Here is a 16,135-nt window from a genome sequence, read left to right on the forward strand (position 1 = left end):
GCTAATACGTGATAATGAATTGATATCTTTAACTTGCGTCCTTATTTCCGTCCCTGTGCGCGTTTTTACAACTACATTTCATTACCTTTCCATACTTATGGCGGATTTTTAGGTTCATTAAAAATAACGTATATTTGTAGAATTCTCAAAAACTAGCGCTTTACTGAAAACACAAAGCCGACGCAGCAAAACTTGAATCGAAACAAGAAATTTCTTGCCTGCAGAAGTGGCCTGTAGAAAATAGAAGAATAATTCATAGTGCTCTCAATAGTCTTTTACCTGCCATGAAATCAGTAAATTTGGGACACAATTTTAACTTTCTAATAAACTCAAGAAAGCTTACTTTTCAATAAAGCTTACTTTCAGTTTCAGTTTCAACTTTGCTTTCATCAGAAAACTTTTTTTTTAAATTTATTTAGTGTGGTAATTATCGAGGGATTAGTCTGGTCTCTGTAGGTAGTAAATTACTTAGTAATATGATACATTTCAGACTGAGAAATGCCACTGACAAAGTCTTAAGAGAAGAATAGTGCAGTTTTAGAAAAGGTAGAGGATGTGTTGACAAAATTTTAAACTTAGGCTAATAATTGAGAAGTGCCTGAGTCGTCAAACACCTTTGGTCCTCAGTTTTATAGATTATGAGCAAGCCTTTGATTTTATGGATAGAAGATCTTTATCAAAGCTCTTATCCCTCTATGGTATACAAGACAAATAAATTAGTTATTAGTGCTATGTACGAGAATAACTCTGCTGCGGTTATGGTAAGAAATGAGATTAGGATCTGGATTAGTACTAAATCATGAGTTAAGCTGGGCTGTGTTCTATTCCCCTTTATGTGGATCATTTTGATGGACTTTGTCTTAAAGAGCATAGGAAAGGCAATGGGAGACCATGGACTCAAATGGGGAGAGACAAGTCTCCTGGACTTGGATTATGCTGATGATTTAAGCATCCTAGTTGAAAGTGTGAGCAAAATAAATGAATTTTTAGGGGTTTTGCGAGTTCAGGGTGCTAGAATTGGTTTGAAAATTAATGTTAGGAAGACTAAGTCACTAAGGCTAGGAATAAGTGGCGTTGGGTAATGAAAAGATTGATCAGGTGGGCAGCTCCACTTACCTTGGTAGTATTATTAGTAAAGGTGGTGGGAGCAGTGAAGATGTTAAAAGTAGAATAGCCAAGGCTCAGGGGTATTTTTCACAGTTAAAACATGTTTGGAAGAATAGGAAGATAAGCCTGCAAACCAAGATTAGAATACTAGAAGGTACAGTGATGACAGTTGTCAAATATGGCTCTGAAGCATGGACGCTCCGAAAAGCGGATGAAGATTTGCTAGATGTTTTCCAGAGAAATTGCTTAAGGATTGTTCTGGGTACCCGGCTGACTGACCGTTTTTCCAACAATAGGCTGTATGAAAAATTTGGCTCAATACCGCTCTCTAGGGCTATAATGAAAGAAAGGTTGAGATAGCAAGGACACGTTGTGCGGATGAGGGATGACAGATTGCCGAAATTTGTTCTTTTCGACCAACCGTCTAGGGCTAAACGGAAAGCAGGTCGTCCCCGTCTTGGGTGGGAGGACGTCATAAAGAAAGATGTAAAGGAAATGGGAACTTCGTGGGCGGGTGTAAAAAGGGAGACTTTGAATAGATTGGGGCGGAGGAGGAGGGTGCGTAGCTGTGTTGGTTCCAGGCGGCTTGGTGCTGCGGTGAGTTGTTAGTAGTAGCAGTAGTATATTTTCGGTTTTTTTAAATATTGACAGCAAACCTTATAAAAAGGTCTTTTTCTAACTTAGGCAAAGAAACTAACGAGATTAATATGATTTTTTTTTTTTTTGCAAAAGCAAGGCATTAAATGTAGCTTTAACTCTGTATCTACTATTAAACTTTGCCTTTAAAAAAATATAGGATGTGTCACAAAAAGAGTCCATTGGATATTTATCCTTGAAATCTTTGAGGAGTTTTTTTTTTTTTTTTTTTTTTTTTTTTTTTTTTTTTTTTTTAAGGAGTTTAGGAGTTGTAAAGAAAGAATTCAGTTATATATTAAATTATTAAAAGATTTATGTAGTTAATATGCTTCACGAAAATTTGTGATTTCGTTATTTTTGCTTCTTTGACTTTAACATTTTAGGAGAACTGATTCATTAGAAATAAATCGGTGCTTGAAAGAAATTGCGCATTACAAAGAAAATTGTGATTCTATCCATTATCCGAACCTCTTTTACCACGACCACAAGGAATGGCTGTTAACATTAGATTAAAGTGTCTTATTCATAAAAGTCTGTTTCATATTATTTGCTGTTTCAAATCATGTCTTTATTAATACTGACAATTTAATACAATAAAGTAACCATGACCGCAACAGTTCGTTATCACGAACTGTTTGATTTCCCGATTGGCAAAAACAGCCAAACAAGGCGCAAAGGCTTTTCACAGAAAAATTAACAAAATATTAAATGCAAGCTTGATGATGCTGATTTGAGTCTTGTAATTGATGTGAAGAATCAGAACCAATCGTTACATGAATTCTATTATGTTGTTAGCAGAAATGTTAACCTGTTCTGTCTCTAAGAACCTCATTTCTAAAAAACCCTTGGACCAAGCAAGTCCTATTAAGATCTATCAAGGAGAAAAATTGTTTATATAAAATTAAAATTAATTGTTTCCTTGAAAAAAATGTGATAATTAAAAATTGCGAGAACAACTCGTGAGGATTCTTCGAAAGAGCGAAAGATTGTAGATCGAAGATCTGAGTCTTCCACTTCTCATTGAAATAATTTTTGAAGGGTTGAAACTATTCTTCGTAAACCATAACATATTTCACGCGACACTCTACCATACTTAAGTGAACCACATATCGATGCAAATCACTTGCTGACAACATTCTTCTCTTTGCCATTAATCGTGATGCACTCTAGAACGCCGTTGATGTTGTTTGCTCAGGACCGAATAACATTGGTCTCTCGTTTACCACATCCAAATCTTAGTTTCTTGTCCTTGGAACAGAGATTACCTCCACTGATACAATCAAAGTTTGTACAGCTACAATCTCATCTTCTAGTTGACTATTGTTGACTAGTTGTTGACTAGTTGACTAGTTGGTATTTCGGTCGTCCATTAGGAACATTAGTTAGGCCCAAAACACAGCTTATGATTGATTATTTGAAGGAAAAACTAAGAAGATCGTATGAGCTTCAAGCTAGGGTAAAGGTTCAATCATAGAACCGTTGGTCGGCTATATAGCAATTTTTACACTACAAGTATTGCTTTTAACACCCTTTCAGAACATTTTCTCTGCCTCCACCAAAAAGCAAACCCGATAGCTATTCTTGGGGCTTTGCAAATATTTTCTCTGTATCTCTATTTGAACTCGTAATAGCCACATCTCCCGGCGGTACGGTGTTGTTGAGATTTTTTGAGAAGGGTGCTCCGAAAAACGGAGGAAGGTTTGCTAAATATTTTCCAGAGAAATTGACTACAGATTGCTTTGGATACCCGATTGACGGACCTTAAATATTGGATGACTCTATAGCGGTCTCTTGAATTAACCCGTCTTTAGTGGGTTTTTCGTGACTGGTTTCATTGCGTTATATAAAAGAGTACGTTTAATTCTCAAGTACCGTCATTTGGATATGAGCAGCACTATCCAACAAAATAAAATATTATAGATTTTTTATGATCTTTGATGATGGAGCATAAGCATGTTCAATATTCTTTTTTATTGTTTTTTTTTTCTTGTTGGGTTTACCTCCCACGCACTGCTTGCCCAGCATATTCCTCTCTTCATTTATTTACTTTCTTGTTGCTCTGAAGATTTAATTTCTTATTGTCGCTACAACCAACAATTGCGAGCTCAACTCTCCCTTGTGGGTGTATTATTGTGTTGCAATGTTGCAATTTTGTTATGTTGCGATATTGTATTGTGTTGAATTTAGTAAATTCTTTCACTCAGTCATTCAAACAAACTATCTTAGTAAGGTAAAGGTTTCTATATAGGCCGCCCATACTCTATTCAGGCCAAAACTGGTGTTCTACGCTACAAAATGGCAGAAAGGCACTTGGCTATTGCACCATTTTTTTGTTACTTAAGGGGATAATACGTCTGTCAGTTTCATTTCGCATGGGGTCCTATCCTAAATCCGTGCCGTAATTGACGAAAATGTAGGGCGAGGGGTTCAAAATGTAATTTTGAAAATCAGTGGGAGACTTTCTTTTTCAATTTTTCAATGAAGACATGAAAAACGACATTTTTTCAATGCAAACACCCCCCCCCCCAAAAAAAAAAGATATCTAAAGGGGGCAATATTATGGGTTTTCAGTTTTTTTGAATGGAAATACTAAAAAAGATATTTGTCAATAAAATTATAAAAAACAAATTTTTTTCAAAATCCTGGGGGGGGGGGCAAGAAATCTAGTAAGGCGAATATGGAAGGAAGGTTTTAAAGTTAAGCAATTCTGTTGCTTAACTATAAGCAATTCTTTTTGTATTCAGCAATTTTTTTGTTCGTAAATTGTTATCGAACCTCTGCTTTTTAGTTTTGGTTACTATTACCAGATGTCGTTCATCACTAACCGTTCATTACCATAAAAGGTGTAAATATATTTTCGTCGTTTGATTAGTTCCAAATCTTGCGGATGAATTTGGGCCCAGTATAAGAAGATAACAACATTTTTTTTTTTTTTTTTTTTTTTTTTTTTTTTTTTTTTTTTTTTTTTTTTAGGTTTGGATAAGTTATGGTGTAATCTCTAAAATAGGCCTAAATATTCTTAAAAATATCTAATGGTTTTGAAGAATTATAGTTTACTTTTAGACAAAAGATTGACATTTCTCTAAAATCACACCACTGTTGGGAAAAAATATTGCATTAGAGATAAGCACGAACAAATTACTCAACCATCAATGTGTAATACATTAGTGATCACCGGTAACTGTGGTGATGGGGAGTATTGAGTTAACGGTGGCAGTGAACTACTACCTTTTCCTTCAGCGAGAATGAACTTCCAAGGTATGTCTGTACGACGAGGTAGATAGTAGCAGATCCAGTATTTTCTAAGGAGGAGGGGGAGGAATAGAGGTTCATAATTGTAAATCTGCATATGCGTAATTGTTGTGGCTTTGTTTTCAACAAACTCGCTGTTTATATCAAAATTCACCTACACTATGCCAAAGGTGGCGTTGCACCCTCTTCACCCCCTAATTCTTCGAATTAGGTTAAAAGAATTTCATAGGGTAAGAGGTTCTCGAAGTTGAATAGCCCCAATTCAGAGTATAGAATTTCGAAGCTAAGAAACTATAAGGTATATAGTGGTAGTATAGTATAGTGGTAGTATTGTGGTAGTATAGTGGTAGTGGCAGTATAGTGGTAGTGGTAGTATAGTGGTAGTGGTATTATAGTAGTATAGTGGTAGTAAACTACAAGGTATATAGTGGTAGATTCAGTATTGTCAAAGAGAGAGAGAGGACTAGAAGTTTGTAAATTTAAAATATGCATAAGTGTAATTGTTGTAGCTTTTTTTCTCAAGAAACTTATATCGATGAAAGGAAAAACTGTAAGAAAGTAGACTACCGCTACAAGACGCCAAGAGTGAAATTGCACTCTCCTCTCCCCTGGTTCTTGGGCTTAGGCTGAAATATTATCGTTGAAGAAGAGGTTCTGAAAGTTGAACAGCCCGAACTCAGAGAATAGAATTTAGAAGCTAAGAACCAACAAAATCTTAATTTAAATTTAAATTCGCTATTTAAAAAACAAAATTCATTATTTTAAGTTGACTCGTTTAGTCATAGCAGCAGGGGCGTCAAGTTATGAAAATTCAGGTGTGGGTACAGCATGCTTTTTTGAATATCTAGGGGGCGGGGGTAAAGCTTGTCAATTTATCAATTTTTCTAATAAGAATTTCTAAAAATGTATTTTTGCAGTTAGAATGCTACAGGAACAAATATTTTCAAAATCTAGGTGGGAGGCTAAATCAAGGGAGCCTCCCCCTCCATTGATGCTACTGAATAGCAGTCATACAGTGATAAGTTTTTTTTAACTAGCATTTTCAATTACTAAATTAACATTTTTAATTAATAGTACTTGCCATTTGCTTGTAATTTGGTAATGATTCTGAGTAAAAAAGACATCAAATATCTATGTGTATCAATTACTGCCTACTAAAGGGGATTCGGGCCGAAAGACCCTACTTAGAGCCCTCCAATGATGTGGGTTTGGCAAAAGGTGCCAATATGTCCCTATCAGAGGCAACGCTATAGCGTTGCCTATAGTAAAGGCTATACGGCTCCTATGTTTTATTATTTTTTATTTTATTTTTTTAGAGGCACTTCATATGGAATGGGTCGTCGTATAAACTTCAAAGGGGCCTCATTCGATTGGAATCGAGAGTTCTAGTGCCCTTTTTAAGGGGCAAAAGTGATTGGAAGGCAACTAACACCCCTTCCACGCCCACCATTTATTTAGACACATCCAATCAAAATTTTGAGATAGCCATTTTGTTAAAAGTAGTTGATTTCCAGATAGAAATTATGTTTTGAGGAGGATAATCCCCCACAGCCTTCAGGGCAAGGGCTGTAAGCCTATAGAAGGCGTTGGCTCATTCGATTGGAAATTTAAATGGCTAGTTCCCTTTTTAATAGTCGAAAATGATTGGAGGGCAACTAATACCCCTTCCACGCCCACCATTTCCCCAAACACATCCAGTCAAAATTTTGAGATAGTCACTTTGTTTAACGAAGTTGAAAGGTCCTGAAATAATATCTTTGAGCAGAACACTCCCCCCACAGTTTTCAGGGCAAGGGTAATAAGTTATGCCTTGGGGGCATATATGGTTCTTATGGAAGGAATGCTCGTATAAACATCAGAGAAGGTTCATTTGATTGAAAATTGAAAGTTCTAGTTCACTTTTTAAGGGTCAAAAGATATCGGAGGGTAACCAGCCCGTCCCCAAACCCTTTTTACCCAAATGCATCCGATAAAAGTTTTGAGATAGCCATTATGTAAAAATAGTTCAAGATCATATAACAAAAACACCGGTGTCGACACAACCCCCGAGGGCCTGGGGCCAGGTACTGTGAGTTATGTCACGGGGTTATATATGTTTCTTACGGAAGGAATGCTCGCATAAACTTCCAAGGGGACTCATTTGATTGGAAATTGAAAGTTCTAGCTAGTTATTTAAGAGTCAAAAGAGATTGAAGGGTACCTAGCCCCACGCCTCCACATTCTTTTTTCCTCAAACCCATCCGATCAGAATTTTGAGATAGCCATTTTTAAAAAAATAGTTCAAAGACCATATACCGAAAACTCCGGGGTCGACAGATCCCCCCCCCAGGGCCCGAAGGAAGGCGTTATAAGTCCTGCACTGGTGGATTACATAGTTCTTATGTAGGGGATGCTCGTAAAACTTCAGAAAGGGCTCATTTGATTGGAAATTGAAAGTTCTAGTTCAGCTTTTGAGAGTCAAAACAGATTGGAGGGCAGCTAGCCCCCCCGCGCCCTTTTTCCCCAAATGCATCCAATAAAAATTTTGAAATAGCTATTAAGTTAAAAATTGTTCAAAAGTCAAATAACAAAAACTCAGGTGTCGAAACAACCCCCCACGGCCCGGGGGCAGAAGTTGTAAGCTATGCCCTTGGGCATATGTGGTTATTATGAAAGGGATGCTCGTATAAACTTCAGAGAGGGCTAGTTTGATTCGAGATTGAAAGTTCGAGCTCACTTTTTCATAGTCAAAAGAGATCCGGGGAGTAGGCGTTGGACTCCTCCGGGGAGTCCGGGGGGTAGGCGTTGTAATTGTTGTCCTGGGAGCGTATATGGTTCTTATGAAAGGGATGATTTTAAAAATTTCAGAGAACGCTCACTTGAGTTGAAGATGAAATTTTTAGTTCGCTTTTTAAGAGTCAAAAGATATCCGAGGGCAACTAGCCCCCTCCTCACCCACCCTTAATTCTCCAAGCTCATCCGATAAAATGTTTAAAATAGACATTTTATTAAAAACAGTTCGAAAGTCAGATAAAAAAATCATATGTCGACGCAAGCCGCCAGGGCCCGGAGGCAGGCGCTGTAAGTAAAGCTATGTGGGCATATATAGTTCTTATGGAAGAGATGCCCGCAAAAACTTTTAAGAGGGCTTATTTTATTGGAAACTGAAAATTCTTTTTCACTTTTTAAGAGTCAAAAGAGATCGGAGGGCAACTAGCTCCCCCCTCCATGCCCTAACTGCATCAGATAAAAATTTTGAGATAGGCATTTTGTTAAAAATAGTTCGAAGATCATATAACAACAACTTCGGTGTCGACACAGCCCCCCCCCCCCCAGTGCCCGGGGGGCGGCGTTGTACGTTATGGCCGGGGGGTATATATGGTTGTCATGGAAGGGATGCTCGTATAAACTTCATAGAGGGCTCATTTGATTGGAAATTGAAAGTTCTAGTTCTCTTTTTAAGAGTCACGAGATTTAAGGGCAACCAGCCCCCCCCCTCACGCCCTTTTTGAACAAACCCATCCGCTACAAATTTTGAGATAGCCAGTTTTTTGAAAATTGTTCAAAAATTGGATAACAAAAACTCCGGTGTCAACAAAGTCCCCCAGGGTCCGGGGGGTAGGCGTTGTAAGTGTTGTCCTGGGAGCGTATATGGTTCTTATGAAAGGGATAATCGTATAAACTTCAGAGAGGGCTCATTTATTTGGAAATTGAAAGTTCTAGTTCACTTTTTAAGAGTCAAAAGATATCCGAGGGCAACTAGCCCCCCCCCACGCACCCTTTTTTCCCCAAGCCCATCCGATAAAATTTTTAAAATAACCATTTCATTAAAAACAGTTCAAAGGTCAGATAAGAAAAACTCGTGTTTCGACACAACCCCCTAGGGAGTAGAAGGGGAGGTGCTACTCGTGTCCCTCACCCCTGCTGCCATCTACAATTTAGTTTAATGCTGACGGGACATAATTTATTCAAGGATTATCGATCGAGTCTAATGTGGGTGTGTCAAGGTCAATCGATCTGTTGTTGTTTGGCCACGTGCGAATGACATGAGGGATGATTTACATAATCGATGGGGGACATAATTTATTCAAGGATTATCGATCGAGTCTAATGGGGTCAAGGTGACTCGATCGATAATCCTTGAATAAATTAAGTCCCCCATCGATTATGTAAATCACCCCTCATGTCATTCGCACGTGGCCAAACAACAACAGATCGATTGACCTTGACACACCCACATTAGACTCGATCGATAATCCTTGAATAAATTATGTCCCGTCAGCATTAAACTAAATTGTAGATGGCAGCAGGGGTGCGTGACACAAGTAGCACCTCCCCTTCTACTCTAGGGCCCGAAGGCAGGCGTTGTAAGTAATGCTCTGGGGGCATATATAGTTCTTATGGAAGGGATGCCCGCATAAACTTTTGAGAGGGCTTATTTGATTGGAAACTGAAAATTCTTTTTCACTTTGTAAGAGTCAAAAGAGATCGGAGGGCAACTAGCTCCCCCCGTCCATGCCCTAATTGCATCAGATAAAAATTTTGAGATAGGCATTTTGTTAAAAATAGTTCAAAGTTCAGATAACAAAATCTTCGGTGTCGACACAGCGTTATGACCTGGGGGCATATATGGTTGTCATGGAAGGGATGCTCGTAAAAACTTCATAGAGGGCTCATTTGATTTTAAATTGGAAGTTGTAAGTCACTTTTTAAGTGTCAAAAGTGATCGGAGGGCAGCTAGCCTCCCCCACACTCCATTTATTTTTTTCCCAGAGGCACTTCATATAGAAGGGGTCGTCGTATAAACTTCAAAGGGGGTCATTTGATTGGAAATAGAGTTCTAGTGACCTTTTTAAGAGTCAAAAGTGATCGGAGGGCAGCTAGCCCCCAAGTGATTTTCCCCAAATACATCTGATAAAAATTTGAGGTAGCCGTTTTGTTAAAAATAGTTCAAAAATCATATAATAAAAACTTCTTTACGTATGGCCATTTCGTTAAAAATAATCCAAAGGTCAGATAAGAAAAATTCCTGTATCGACGCAACCCTAAGTTTTAAGTTTTAAGTTTTAATGTCACTCCTTACTTTCAGTTTAAAAAACTTTTTTTTTATATTTAATTTCTGATCGTTTTTTAGTTAATCCAGCTTTTATTTTGGCTCACCGTCATTGAATAAGTACACAAAATTTGCATAAAATTATTACTTTTCTTTTGCTAAATGGCTGTCTCTAAATTTGGTTCTGACGTAATTTACAAATTAACTTACGTTTTCCCCTTAGTCAATACCACGCTCTTTACGTTAAAAGTTAAAATTGTATTTAATTCACAAACCCCTGAATCACAAAGGTCGTTTAATTTGAATAGATAGCACTTTTGAAAGCACTAAAAAAAAAAAAAAAAAAAAAACTGTAGCGTAAAGAGCGAGGTATTGACTTGGGGGTGAACCCCCTCATATACGTAATAATTTCTATTCGTTTTAAGTTCTAATGTTGCTTCTTACTTTCAGTTGAAAAAACTTGTTTTTTTTAAATTTAATTTCCGATCGTTTTTTAAATAATGCTTGGAAATCCGGTATCCCCTTCATAGAAATGTCCCTTACCCCAAAGAAACATCCTCCACGGAAAGATTCTCCCGAGTAACCCCCTCCTCCATCCCCCCTACCAGAAAAAAATCCTTCCTGAAACCGTCTGTATAGTTCCCAATAACCAATACAATATGTAAGCAATGGGCAAAGTTCATAACTTGCAGCCCTTCCCCTGGGAACTATGGGGGATTAAGTCATCCTAAAAGGCATATTTATTAGATTTTCGACAATGCTGAACAAAATGGCTATCTCAAAATTTTAATTGGGTGACTTTTGGAAAAAAATAAGCGTTGGAGGGGGCCTAGTTGCCCTCCATTTTTTTTGGTCACTTTAAAAGGGCACTAGAACTTTTAATTTCCGTTCCAATGAGCCCTCCTACGATATTCTAGGACCACTGGGTCAATACGATTACCCCTGGGGAAAGGAAAGATAAAAAAGAAAAAAAAAAAACAAATAAACACGCATCCGTGATCTTTCTTCTGGCAAAAAATGGAAAATTACAAATTTTTGTAGATAGGAGCTTGAAACCTCTACAGTAAGTTTCTCTGATACGCTGAATATGATGGTGTGATTTTCATTAATGTTCTATAACTTTTAGAGGGTCTTTTCCCCTTTTTTTGAAAATAAGCCAAATTTTCTCAGGCGCGTAACTTTTGATGGGTAAGATTAAACTTGATGAAACGTATATATTTGAAATAACAATTAAAATCTAATTCTTTTGTTGTATCTATTGGTATCAAAATTCCGTTTTTTAGACTTTCGGTTACCATTGAGCCGGGTCGCTCCTTACTTACAGTTCGTTACCACGAACAGTTAGAAAATGTGGAATTTTGTATTTTTTGCCAGAAGAAAGATCGCGGATGCGTGTTTACTTTTTTTTTGTGTTTTTTTTCCAGGGGTGATGGTATCAACACAGTGGTCCTAGAATATCGTGGGAGGGCTTATTCGAACGAAAATTAAAAGTTCTAGTGCCCTTTTTAAGGGACAAAAAAATGGAGCGCAACTAGGCCCCCTCCCACGCTCATTTTTTTCCCAAAGTCACCCGATCAAAATTTTGAGATTGCCATTTTGTTCAGCAGGGTCGAAACAATAATAAATATGTCTTTTTGGATGACTTAATTCCCCAAAATCCCCGGAGGGAGGGCCGAAAGTTATGAACTTTACCCAATATTTACATATATTATTGGTTATTGGGAAGTATACATACGTTTTTAGGGGGGGATTTGTTCTGGTAGTGGGGGTCGGGGGGGGGCTGGGGTTATATGGGAGGATCTTTCCATGGGGGAAGGGACATTGCTATGAAGGGGTTGCCGGATTTCCCAGTATTATTTAAAAAAACGATCAGAAATTAAATAACAAAAAACAACAGGTGCTTCAACTGAAAGTAAGGAGCAACATCAAAACTTAAAACGAACAGAAATTATTGCGTATATGATTTGGTTCGTCCCCTAGTCAATACCTCGCTCTTCAAGCTAAAATTTTTTAGTACCTTCATAAGAACTAATTATTTTAATTAACGGCATTTGTGATTAAGGGTCATTTTTAAAGAATTAGAACAAAATTCGAACATTAGTGTAAAGAGTGAGGTATTGACTAGGGGGAAAACCCCCTAATATACGTATTAAAAACATATGAATATAGAAGTTCGTTACGTAAATTAAATCATAAGTTACGTATATTTATTACTAATAAAAACGTTCGTAAATAAAATAAACAACTTTTGGGAAAGCCATTTAACCAAATAAAAGTTAAATTAGTATACAAATTTTGTCTTAATTATTCATGTACGGTGAGCCAAAACAAAAACTTGCATTAAATTCTAAAACGTTCAATAACTAAATAAAAAAACAAGTTTTTTTTAAATGAAAGTAAGGAGCAACAATAAAACTTAAAATGAACAGAAATTATTCCGTATATGAAAGGGGCTGTCCCTTCTTCAGCGCCTCGATCTTTAAGCTAAAATTTAACTGTTTCTCATATCTTTTATTTCAAAACAATAAAAAACTTTAGCATAAAGAGCAAGGCGTTGAGGAGGGAATAGGCCCTTTCATATACGGAATAATTTTTGCTCGTTTTAAGTTGTAATGTTGCTCCTTACTTTCAGTTAAAAAAAAACTTGCTTTTTTTAATTTAATTTCTTACGAAACGGGCCGAATTACATTTTCTAGGTACATGGGTGATTTAAGGAGTGTTGAGCTGAATGGGGTGTTATAATGGGATTTAGTTCAAATAGGGCTGGGTTAAATGGGGTTGAGTTTCATCAGGGTTGCGTGAAATGAGGATTGAATTGCACAGAAGTTGCTTTGAATGAGGGTTCAGTCACACAAGGGTTGATCGGCATGAGGGTTGAATTTCACGGGGATTGAGTTGAATGGGGGTTAAGTTAAACGGAATTTGTGTTCAACGGGCTCTTAGTTAAATGAAGCCTGAGTTGTAGAAGAGTTAAGTACTTCAGCTGCATTAAGTTCAGTTGAACCAGGGTTCAGTTGCATGGAAGCCCATACAAGGGTGTAAAAGTGCTAGAGGAAAACATGGGTCGTTGAAAGAATGAGAGGTTTACCCCCTGAATGACTTCGGGTTTTAAAAAGATTCCTAAGGTTTTTGATTTGCTGAGCCTTTCCCCAATTTTACAATAGTATCTGCTCTGTATGATGGGAAAGCTGGGGGAAAACAGCAATATATGGAAAACACATGGCTCTTTAATGAGTTAGGGTCGCTGTGGTGGCTATGTTGTAAGGCAGAGTATCTGTTTTTTATTTATTTATAAATATCCCATAAAATACAAAGGCTGAACAATAATAAAAAAAAGAAGAGAAAAATATACTAGCAACGAAATGATCGAATAGGACGACGGCTAGGGATAAGTGTGCAAAAGTTGTTCTGGAGAAACCGGTTTGAGAGAAAACCTGAAACATGATCATTAGCTTACGTTTTTTTTAAATTTATTTTATGTATTTTTTAAATACTAAGTCAATGAAATGACCTTTTTGGCTTAGCACGTATCTTCTTGAAAATTTAGTTGAATTCTGCTACTCAAAGAGAAAATGCTTTACACCACAAAGGGTACCTCCCTAAAGCCAATAAAATAGCAAACTATTACTTCCAATATGGAAATAAGATTGTAATAATTGGACTCATAAGATCACTAACCCATTGAGACTGAATTTGTGAATTTTTTCCTCAAAAGACATGGTTAAGTAAAAAGGTGTACTTTATTTTTATACTTAATATTACGTAATTCCATAATAAATAAGTATATTTGTTTTCCTAGTGGAACACTAAACCTCCTGCGAGCGCGTATATCCTTAAATGTTCCAGCTACATAATATGTGATCTGTACGGCCTGTTTCTTAAGAGCGTTAGGAAGCCAAGCTAGAATAAATTCTTACCTTTAATAAAAAGAAGAATCGTAAATGTTATAATCATATTTTCTATCCTGTGTATTATTCTAAGAAAAAGTATAAACTGAAAGTACATGTCATATCAAAATATAAATCCTTATCTCATTTGACATTTAATGGATTATATTTAGATATTGGTATTTTCCATTGTTGAAAGATGGCGAATTTTTGTACTTTTGACGGGATTAGCTGTTTGTTTAACTCAAGTAAATTTTAAAGTGTCACAACTTGATTCTGTTCTTCTGGAGTTTATTTTTTGTGTAGGTGTGAATGCCTTTTAGAATTTTATTTGCATTGTTTTTGTTGATTCTTGTTACCATACATATTTTTGAACTTTTGAAAAGATTTGTTGTTTGTTCAAATTAAATAAAACTCAAATTATCACATATGTAAGTTGATTCGATTTTTTTTTTCTTGTGGCTTCTTTCTTTTCTAAGTCTGAAAGATTTATAAAACTTCCTATGTTATTTTTCTTCTTTTTTTGTTGGTTCTACTCTCCATACTAAATTACCTAGCTCCAAATAAGATAGTTTAATAGGTAAATCGTTTTTTGTTTTGTTCTACCTTATTCAAAAGGTTGGAAAGGCTAGTGAAATTTGTAAGTATGTACTTTTCTTGTCAAATATTAATTTTTTATATATTAATTAATTTTCGTTAATTAATTAATAAATTTCGTTAATTAATATATATTAATTAAATATTAATTTTCGTTGATGCATGCCCAAGCTGCACGTAGTCCATAGAAAATAAAACTTTTAATTTAGATGTTTGTTTTACAGCTTCATTTGACTGAGTTAATTTAATTTACTCTTGATACATTATGCACATTGATGCATAATTGCGCATCAGCTATTATAGAGGTGGCTCTTTGTATTGATTGGAGGGAGTGTTCCCGAAGCCTCAGAGTGCCTTTTTATGCTGAAAACTTCCCAAGTCTCTCTGAGTCGTCAGAAGAATGTTGAAGGAGATTTAGGGGCAGTATGATCCAATCTCTAATCTCCCTTCATTTCCTGTTACGTTTTTGGCTAAGCCTATACTCTGGTTGCTCTGCTTGATTTTTTCCCTTTATTCAGAAAAAAGTTTTAACTTACGAGACTACATTCATGTGCTGACTGGCAAAAAAGATGGAGATGTTCCAAGGTTTAAATGGGAATATTTGTCATTTTCTTGTTTATGTAAATTTTTAATGTCTTCTTGTTTTCCGAGGGGGCATTTCCCCTGGGCCTCCCTGCCGATGTCCGTGGGGGACATTCATATAATTTGTAGGATTTTAGAACTGGGAATTTAAATTCCCAAAAAACGGGTGCAATCTTGACGGAAATGTCGACCAGTGAAATCTCCTATGGTTAAGGAGACACAAAAAAGTCCCAAGTCTCAAAAATTTTACAGGCCCATGTTTTCATACTTTCTATGAGACATGATTCAGATGAATTGACTGAATCTTTAGATGATGATGGGTTTAATCACTGATCTCACTTCCCTGGGAACAATATAGCATGATCAAACAGTTTGTGGTAACGAACTGTAAGTAAGGAGCGACTCAGCTCAATAGTTGCCGAAACTCTAAACAAAGGAATTTTAATATCAATATATCATAGGCAGCGTAGTCCCGCTGACTAAGTAAAGAACGATGTTGGCACGATGTATTATTTATTTTTGTTCCAGACACGGGCAATTCGTATCGAAGGAGCTGTCGTAGAAACTTCAAAATAGGCTCATTCGATTAGAAATTCGAGTGGCTAGTGCCCTATTTAATAGTCGAAAGTGATTGGAAGGCAATTAACACCCCTTCCACGCCCACCATTTACCCAAACACATCCAATCAAAATTTTGAGGTAGCCATTTTGTTCAGCGTAGTTGATTTCCAAATAGAAAATATGTTTTTGAGGAAGACACTCCCCCACAGCCCTCAGGGCAAGGGGTGTGAGTTATGCCCTGGGAGCATATAAGATTTTTATAGAAAGCGTTGACGTAGAAACTTCAAAAAAGGCTCATTCGGAAATTCAAAGGGTTAGTGCCCTTTTTAATAGTCGAAAGTGATTGGAGGGCAACTAACCCCCCTCTCACGCCCACTTTTTCCCAAACACATCCAATAAAAATTTTGAGACAACCATTTTGTTCAAAGTAGTTGAAAGTTCTGAAAATTAGGTATTTGGGGATGACAACCCCCCCCCCCTCC

At 36.7% G+C, this 16,135-nt stretch overlaps 2 protein-coding genes across 4 annotated transcripts in view; one reads left to right on the forward strand and one right to left on the reverse strand.

The window, feature by feature from the left end:
- LOC148946611 (uncharacterized) overlaps positions 1-14,038 on the reverse strand; it is a 51,875-nt gene extending 37,837 nt beyond the window's left edge. For both annotated transcript variants that reach the window (XM_089096282.1, XM_089096281.1), the window contains exon 1: positions 13,945-14,038. In XM_089096282.1, the coding sequence (XP_088952408.1) occupies positions 13,945-14,032 (88 nt within the window). In that variant the 5' untranslated portion in view covers positions 14,033-14,038. The remainder of the gene's footprint in view (positions 1-13,944) is intronic.
- Positions 4,954-16,135, forward strand: part of LOC148946612 (uncharacterized) — a 72,901-nt gene continuing 61,719 nt past the window's right edge. For both annotated transcript variants that reach the window (XM_089096283.1, XM_089096284.1), the window contains exon 1: positions 4,954-5,001. The gene's annotated coding sequence lies outside the window, so the exon portion shown is untranslated. The remainder of the gene's footprint in view (positions 5,002-16,135) is intronic.

Source organism: Artemia sp. Qi Xiang Cuo, chromosome 11 (assembly GCF_049724085.1).
Source record: "Artemia sp. Qi Xiang Cuo chromosome 11, ASM4972408v1, whole genome shotgun sequence".
In the NCBI taxonomy this organism is placed as follows: Eukaryota; Metazoa; Arthropoda; class Branchiopoda; order Anostraca; family Artemiidae; genus Artemia; species Artemia sp. Qi Xiang Cuo.